This window comes from Poecilia formosa, unplaced genomic scaffold (genome assembly GCF_000485575.1).
Source record: "Poecilia formosa unplaced genomic scaffold, Poecilia_formosa-5.1.2 Scaffold566, whole genome shotgun sequence".
Classification (NCBI taxonomy): Eukaryota; Metazoa; Chordata; class Actinopteri; order Cyprinodontiformes; family Poeciliidae; genus Poecilia; species Poecilia formosa.
Window position 1 is genome coordinate 21,742 of NW_006800505.1, and position 8,259 is coordinate 30,000.

General features: G+C 41.6%; 1 protein-coding gene and 1 long non-coding RNA gene across 4 annotated transcripts; one reads left to right on the plus strand and one right to left on the minus strand.

Moving 5' to 3' along the window:
- Positions 1-3,528: 3,528 nt before the first annotated feature.
- Positions 3,529-7,913, minus strand: LOC103129671 (uncharacterized). 2 transcript variants are annotated; one of them, XR_475099.2, is made up of 3 exons: positions 7,852-7,913; positions 7,319-7,809; positions 3,529-4,478 (listed from the first exon to the last, which is right to left on the minus strand). It is a non-coding gene; the product is annotated as an uncharacterized LOC103129671 (long non-coding RNA). The 2 variants fall into 2 exon arrangements; XR_001660053.1 differs by lacking the exon at positions 3,529-4,478 and having other exon boundaries at positions 6,919-7,809.
- On the plus strand, positions 5,460-7,585 carry LOC107834266 (uncharacterized). 2 transcript variants are annotated; one of them, XM_016665316.1, is made up of 3 exons: positions 5,460-6,633; positions 6,880-7,057; positions 7,181-7,585. In XM_016665316.1, the coding sequence occupies exons 1-3, from the start codon at positions 6,433-6,435 to the stop codon at positions 7,564-7,566; spliced, it is 765 nt and encodes a 254-aa protein (XP_016520802.1). In that variant the 5' UTR covers positions 5,460-6,432; the 3' UTR covers positions 7,567-7,585. The 2 variants fall into 2 exon arrangements, with proteins under 2 accessions (XP_016520802.1, XP_016520803.1); XM_016665317.1 differs by having other exon boundaries at positions 6,880-7,048.
- Positions 7,914-8,259: the final 346 nt, after the last annotated feature.

The window sequence follows — 8,259 nt, forward strand, 5'->3', positions numbered from 1 at the left end:
TGGAGAGTGGCCCTCAGGAAAGGGTCCATTGATGAGGAGAATAATAAGATCTAGTTAGTGCTCCACTTGGTATTCAGTTTAATAAACCCCTCGAATCAGCATGCAGGAGCCGTGATACAGCAGGGCAAGCTGTCTCTGAGAGTATTTTTCAACCTCTCTTAATTTTTTTTGTCATTCTTAATCTCTCTCGGTTCATGCATACTGTAATGATCCCCCTGAGCGCTCCTCGTGTTGCAGCAGAATTCCCAGCCCGGCTGCGTTGTGGGTTTGTCTCCCTGCAGGAACGCTGTGTGACGATAACGAGGCTTTCTCACTCCTGGGTCGGTGTTTTTGTTCAGAGACGTGAGCATCCGCATTTTTTTTCCAATTCTCTCTCAGAAACATGTTTTTTTTTTTTTTTTCTTTTCTTTCTGTTCGCGAAGCCACCGGCCCGTGCATCTGACGCCTGACCCTGTGGTGATGTTGTCACCCCCTCATTAGACCGCGGCTGCCTCATGGATCCTCGCCCAGCCCGGCCCTCAGGCCAATTTTCCCGCCCGGTCTTTGTTTGGAGCTCTAGAGTTTGGCCAACGGAAAGGAAGCAGCGGTCCAAACCTGAGCAAGATGCGTGTTGTTATTTCAGGCAAATAAAAACAGGAGAGGGAGGCGGCCTGCTCTCACCAGCAACAATATGGGAGAGTAATGAGACACTCGGCTTTGTTGCAGCAAAACAAGAAATGAAAACAGAGAGGGCGCCTCAGAAGGTTTTTTTCCTCTGATGAAATTGCCTTTAATGATCCAAAATCATCCAAGAGGGGGCAGTATGACATATAACCGAGCTAAGTCAGATCGTTACAAGTATTTTATTTTTTTTTGCAGAGGATTGTTTTCAAAGCAGACTCCTCCCATCCTTCAACCAGACAGCAAAACAATACTTTATAAAAAAATAATAAAATACTTTCACTCTAAATTACCCACTAAGGACAAAAGATCTATTTATGTGAAAATATTCCTGCGATGTTTTCATAGCTCTGCATTCCTTTTGATGCTTACTGGGAGCCCCACTGTGTGTTAAATCCTCCGTGGTGCGAAGCTCTTTGAAGAACTCCAGCTCCAAAGTTTATATGTATACAGTAACTTGCAAAAGTATTTACAGTCTTCCCAAGAAGCCTTTTATTTTGGCTCCATCGATCGTCCTATTGCCTCAGACCAGCTTCCCCACAGCATAATGTGACCACCACCATGTGTCACCTTGGGGAGGAGGGTATGTGCAGTGTTAGTTTTATACTGGATAGTGTTTTTTTTAAATGTAGGTCTAAAAGTGTAGTTTTGTTTTGGTGCCAGCTGACCAGAACAACTTCCTCTACATCTTTAGGGAGTCCATAAACCGTAAAGCAGACTACTGATGACTTTCTTCCTTAAAGATAATTCTGCATAACTAATAACTTTCTTGTCAACACATTCTGCCACGCTTCCTCAGAGTTGCATAGGTTTCTTGGTTGCTTTGCAGAGGAATCGTCTCCTCATCCTGTCTGTCGTTCCAGATTCTTCGAATCTGTGATGCTGCTGAACGAATATCGCCCGCGAGACGTTCACAGCTCTGCTGTCTAACTTAACTCAAACTTCTCCAAGACTTTCTCCCTGACATGCCTGCTGTGTTCCTATTTGTGTTTTTTACATGTTGCTATTTGTTCATTAATGTTCTCTGTCAATCCTCTGGGAACTTCGCTGAATATCTGGATTTCTAACAAGATTAAGCAACACTCAAAGTTCTTACCAAAATGTGTGACTTCATCTATGAGTATCAGCGTAAGCAAAGCTCAGCACAAATGCTGCAACACTTTCTGGATTTCATTCGTAAAAACTTTGAAAGCACTGTATCCTGTTCCTTCTGTTTACTTGCTAAACACACACATTCCCTGTAGAACCAGTGGCGTCTGTGGTTTAAATGAGACAAAACCTAAAAAAAAATTACGGGTTGCAGATATTTCTCCAAGGCGCTGTAACACACACACACACACAGTCATCTTTATGTCCAAACCCCACCTTCAAAACTGATCCCCTTACTGCCTCCTTCACTGCCGGCCAGCCTCATTAAGCCCCAGATTTATTCCCTGAACCTCACGCAGAAGCCCGTCTTTTTGTTTTTAGAATTGAAGCGCTGTGTGTGTGTGTGTGTGTGTGTGTGTGAACAGGATATAAAGTGTGAGAGATGGAGGTCATCACTCAGCTCTCCTGACAGACTGAATCCCTGTGAAAACACCGCCACCGCCTGCCTCTCCCAGCACAGCTGTTATTGGTGCAGTGACACCTCTGAGCTCACACACGCTGCATGAGATATCAGGTATGGGGCTGAAGTTATGCAAGGGCATGTGTGACAAAGGAAGCCATTTTATCTCAGAGGTGAATCTCATCGCTATTCCTTGCACTCTGTTGGGTGCGAAGGCCTGAGTCTCCACACTTTGCCTGCGTGACCTGCAATTTGTCTCAATCAGAAGCCCCCTCCGGTGGCTAATAAAAACACATCTGTGATTTTTAGTCGTAGATGCGCGGTGTTTCTTCCAAAAGGCTGACGTTGATATGTCTGTTAAAACCCCAGAACGGAGCACAGGGCACCCACCAGGCAGAAAAATGTCGTCTTTTATAGCTTGTAATTATTTATGGTTGCAGCAATCAGTCCTCTGCTTCCAGCTGCATGTGTGTGAGTGATGCTCCAGTTGTTATATAACCTTATGGCAGAAAGAGGAGGGTAGATCCACCCTCTTGACATTAAAATTTGGCAAGGCGGTGCATGAAGAGCTGTGGGGAGATTCTTGCTGATAATTGGACTGTGAAGAATTTTTTTTTTTTCGTTTTTATGCCGCAGACTCAGCCCACTCCCTCTCCGCGTCTCGCTTCTTCTCCCCTTAGACGATGAAGGTGCATCCCTTTACTGCTTGTTTATTTCTTCTTGTTTTCCAGCCAGAATCAGTAATATGGAATATTTATTTATATGCTGATTTTTCATTGTGATAAAGAGTGAAAAAAATAGAAAAAACAAACAAAAAAAAACTAAACACCGGCAGTCTCAATTTTAGATGCTATTTATGTGATTATTTGTGAATCAGAAATAATCCCTTCATGTTGGCTTGATTCCAGTTTTTAAAATTATGTGTAACATCTTGGATTCATCCAACATTTAGATTTATTTATTTTTTTGGCATCCAAATATTGAAGCTTCCTTCCATTTACGGTTTGCATCAGTATTATTGTGGGAAAATGAGCAAGATATAAAATTAAGAACGGAAGAAGACATCAGTCCTAGATAATTACAGCAGATAAAATGTCTTTTTGCAATAGAGCTATATCTCCTATAGGTCAAGTTTCCAGTTGTTTTGGAGCTTCATGTTTGGTGCTAAAATAAAATTCCTTCAAGATGTTTCTGCTGAAAGTAGTGAAACAGTTTCAGAACTCCAGGAAACATTGAGCTCTTTCAGTTCACAAAAAAAAAAGTCTGAATGGTTGCAAGTACAATATTTTAACAAACAATGGACTAAAATATAAGCCGAATGAAACCACAATCAAAATCGGCTTTATTGACCAAGATTGTGTGCACAAACAAGGAATTTGTTTTTGGTTTCCAAACACACACGAACATGAAGTATAATAAATATGTAAACCTGAGAGGAAATACGAATAAAGGGACAAAGTGTTTGTGTGTTTGATGGCATTTTTGTACATAAAGAAAGAAAAACAGAAGGTTTGTTCAGTTCCAAAATGCTTATTTTGTTTTACAGCAGAGCAGCTGACTGTTCAGGCTGCAGGATGCTCATCAGAGGCAGCCTGAGGGGAGAAACTGTCTCTGTGGCAGCTGGTTGTTGCAAATAGCGCTCTGAAGCGCAGGCTTGAAGGTTCACACAGTTTGTGTCCAGGATGTGTGGGGTCTGCAGACATGTCTGCTAACCCTTTTTCAGATCCCAAGCCTAAACCAAACCCCACAGTGATGGATGTGTTTGAGACAGACCGGGCAACAGCAGTGTAGAAGAAGACCAGCAGCTTATTTGGAAGGATTTGAAGAGAGTACAGCCTGTGGTGAATCAAGAAGTACAGCCTGAGCTGAGCCTTCGTCTAACCAGCGTCTGTGCATGAAGATCAGCTCATGGTCAGGGTGAGGCGGCTCCTAGGAGGTGAGGGGAGGCAACCAGTCCTGACTCGGTTAAACTCCAGGTGGCTCTGACAAAAACAAGAACTCACCAACAAATTAAGACAGAACCCTATGTAGAAATTATAACTATAAGGTGAGAAGACATCTACTGATGGATAAGACTACCTGAAAGTTGGTTGGGTCGATAAAATAGACTACGCAAGCCTGACATTCAACATCTTTGTGTTTCTCCTGTTGAGAATTTGCTCCACATGTACTTTCCAGATCTAAATGAAGCCACCTCTTTTTGCCTCTTGTTTCTCTGTGGTCTTGGTGATGGGCCGACATGCTGTGTTGGGTTTTCCTCATCTCTCATCTGCAGACATGAAAGGGTCAAAACACGTTAGCTGAACAAAGTGTGCAAAGTAAAAAGAACACTTCACTTCTAATTGGACGATCTTCTTTTCCACATTTTCCTTTTAGCATAAAACTTAGTTTTGTTTACACACACGCACACACACACACATGCTGGCAGTATAATGCTGGCATCAATTTGAAATAAGGCCAAATTGCATCCGTGTCTCACACATTTCCAAAAAAGCTTGTCGAGGCAAATGTCATCACACAACCATAATTTGCATCAAGAAGGTGATGAAACAGTGACTGGTGATGATGCCAGCTCACGTAAAGTGGCACAACTGGATCAGGCTTCAAAGGAAGCAGCTGGGAGCAAAATTCCTCTTCCTACAGCATTTCAGGCTGAAGAACATCTGGTGCAGCAATATCTTCTATATGTAGCCTGAACTGTTTCCACTGAGAAGCTGCTGTACTTTGGATTTATGGCCATCGTTAGCTTTTGCTTCTCGTTCTCTGGTAAAAGAACCACTGGAGGTTATTGAGCTGCCTTTAGTGGCACTCAGACATTTTTATTTGACTGGCCAGACATCAATATCCAACAGATTCTCACTCCCAACTCGTCACATATTGACGCTTGGGCAGGTATTCCCTTCGCGTCAATATGTGACGCGAAGGGTTCTCTCATTGAATGCTGTACGGTTCCCTAAGCGTCCGATACTGACGACTTAGGAACGAATAAGATGACGTGTCTATTCTATTTTTTTAAAAAACCTTTATTTACAATGTATATGCTAGTTTGAACAGGATATTAAGAATATTTACTACAAATACATGTATCGGTCATAAAATTTTAATTTGGTATTTAAAAATAACTCAGTAAAATATAAAACCGGAGGGTTTTTGTTGTGGTTGTTGTTAGGTTGATTTAAAAGCCTTTTTTTTTAGCTTGATATAAAATCCTTTATTTTAAATTTACCAACTTTTTTGAGTATATCAATGATTTACACCAAATAAATTTAAGAAAAATTAAGATTTATTTTCTTTTGTGACTGCATGCAAACAGTTCTGTAAACGTTTTAATATGTTTGATTGAAATAATAAAAATAAGTACGGATCCCGCAAAAACCCAAGAAGAAGAAGAAGACGCTGATGTCATCGCATGCAACACTTGCACCCCGGTGAGTACAAACCTGAATCTGTCCAAAATGTTTTTGTACTATAAAACAAAACAAGAAATAACTTGAGTGTTATGTTTTAAAGTTGCTGATTGCAGTTTTAGGACTTAATGGCAGTCGGACTGTGCCGCGAATGGTTGAAGGCATTTAGACAGGTTTGTAACATTTATAAAAGAAATTTAACGGAAGAAATGGGCGGGAAGCTAGCTACATTAGCCTCTTGTAGTCCATAAGCTTCAACTGAACCTGCACTTAATACATTTAATTAGCCATGATAGAGTCACAGAATTCTTTATAGTCATGCTTGTTGTAAAATTTGAGGATCGATATAAACACCAGTGACCCTAGGCTGTGATGATCCTTAAAGTTTTGTCTATGAGCCCTTGTCTGTTTGCAGCTAGGCCATTTACTTCAAATAAAAAGGAACTTGGATCATTACAGGCAAAGATCTCTCCACCTGTCTATTTTGTTTATTGCTGTTGCAACTTAAGAGAAATCAAGACCTTCCGAAATCTGAACATTTCTTTTTTTTTATGTCAACAGGTTCTTCTTTGATCTCATCACCTCACGTATATTTCTGCTCTTTTATATAGCACCCACAAAAGGCACTTTTAAGAGCCACATCTCTCTTATCTGTTCGTCATCTTTGTGTCCTTAATTTGTCTATTCTTAACTTAATTTGTCAACAGTACTGTTTGTCTGTCTGTCTGTCTTTCTGTCAGTCTGTTTGTTTCTCCATCTGAAGTCTTTGTTGTTGTTGTTGTTTTTTTTGCACGTTGCCATTGTTTTTTTTTAAGTATGACACACCCCAAATTCAGGCCATGCCCAAAGTGTCAAACGCCTAACCAGGCAAACAGAAAAACTTGTTTTGTCTGCCACCAGAGCCTTCCCACCAAAAAAAATCTAAAAGAAAAGGTGCAGATTTTTGACGATCAGTGGAGGGAAGCTGTTTTAAAGAACAGAAACGTTTCCAGAGTAATAGATTCTGCACAAATCGCAGTAAGTATAAATTTTTAGACTGAAAAAGTTCTGTTAATGAGCAAAATGTAACCTGTACTCCTCTTGTTAACTTAAAAATTCTTCTCTGACTTTTCCATATGAAGATGTTGAGATGTTAACACCACAAAGCACACAAGACTTTGAAAATATAAAATATTTTATCAATATGTTGCTAAAGATGAAAAACAACTGCTCTAATAGGATGGTGTGTTTAAGTAATTTGTTACATGTTCTTATCAATTGCAGGTCCGCAAACTCCATGCTTTAGGCTTCAAGCCCATTTTATTTTTCGCGAAGGAAGAATCATCTTCAAGCAAGTGGGTTGCGGACATAATTACACATTTGGAGACCACGGATACTACGAAGAATTTTTTGGATAAGATGCAGAGGGCTTATGAGTTTCTCCTCTCTGTCGGTAATGCATGTATGTGTGTGTGAGAGTGTGTGTACTTCTGTAGTTCCTTATATCAAGTCCACAGAGAGCGAGCAAGATATGTGTCTATAGATACTTATGTATTTTTTTCCTTTAAAATTATGTCTTTCCTAGGCACACCTGTACCAGTGCAGCCCCAAACCTCTACAGAAGATGCTTTTACACACAAAGAGCAGCTGACTGGTAAAAACGCTGAGGACTTCATTAATGAACCGAAGGAGACCACAGCTGAGGAGCAGCCAAAGATCTCACCACAAAGCCAAGAAGAGACTGTGATTGTGCTTGATCTGGTTCCTGTTCCTCCTCCTCCTCCTACTGTTCCGTCCTCGCCAGCTTTCCAGACGAAAAGGGCCCGAAGCCCCTCTCCAGCTGCCTCTCCCATAGACCAGCCAGATCAGGAGTCATATGAATCACCTGCTGCTAATGTCATCTCTTCAAGTCAGGGTGGCCTATGTGACACTGACAGTAAGAAGAGAAAGCGTAAGTTTTGTTTTCCTTAGTCCTGTGACTATTGTTTTTACATCCATTGATTTTCTTACACCTAGCCATTAGAAAAACCCAACTACCAACTTAAGGAGTTAAGCACTAAAATGCTGCTGCTGCCTATCTCCAGCTAGAGGTGGGGGTCACCCTGGACATGTCGCCAGTCTGTCCAGGGTGGCGACCAGGGCAACACAGAGACAGGACAAACACCATGCGCACACACACTCACACCTAGGGACAATCTGGAGAGACCAATTAACCTGACAGTCATGTTTTTGGACTGTGGGAGGAAACCGGAGTACCCGGAGAAAACCCACTCATGCAGAAAGACCCAGGGCCAGGAATCAAAACCAGAACTTCGTCTTAATGTACATTTCTGTTATACCAACTTCAAATTCTCAATTACCGTATTTTCCGCACTATAAGACGCACCGGATTATAAGGCGCATCTTCAATGAATGGCCTATTTTAAAACTTTTTTCATATATAAGGCGCACCCCATTATAAGGCGCATAGAATAGACGCTACAGTAGAGGCTGGAGTTACTTTATGCATCCACTAGATGGAGCTGCTCTACAGGGAATATCAACAAAACAGTCCGACTCCGGTCTAGGAGAGCCTCCTGCGATTGGGCCGGGGCGTGGCCGGACGATGGTCACCCTTCTCCGTTCGCGCATAGCATGTTGGTGGAGAATGACCTGCAGACGACC

Excerpts from the sequence above, each read along its gene's own strand:
- LOC107834266 (XM_016665316.1), top strand. The coding sequence starts at position 6,433 with ATGACACACCCCAAATTCAGGCCATGCCCAAAGTGTCAAACGCCTAAC. Across the intron at positions 6,634-6,879 it reads TAGATTCTGCACAAATCGCA|GTCCGCAAACTCCATGCTTT; the intron begins GTAAGTATAAAT and ends TATCAATTGCAG. Across the intron at positions 7,058-7,180 it reads CCTCTCTGTCGGTAATGCAT|GCACACCTGTACCAGTGCAG; the intron begins GTATGTGTGTGT and ends TGTCTTTCCTAG.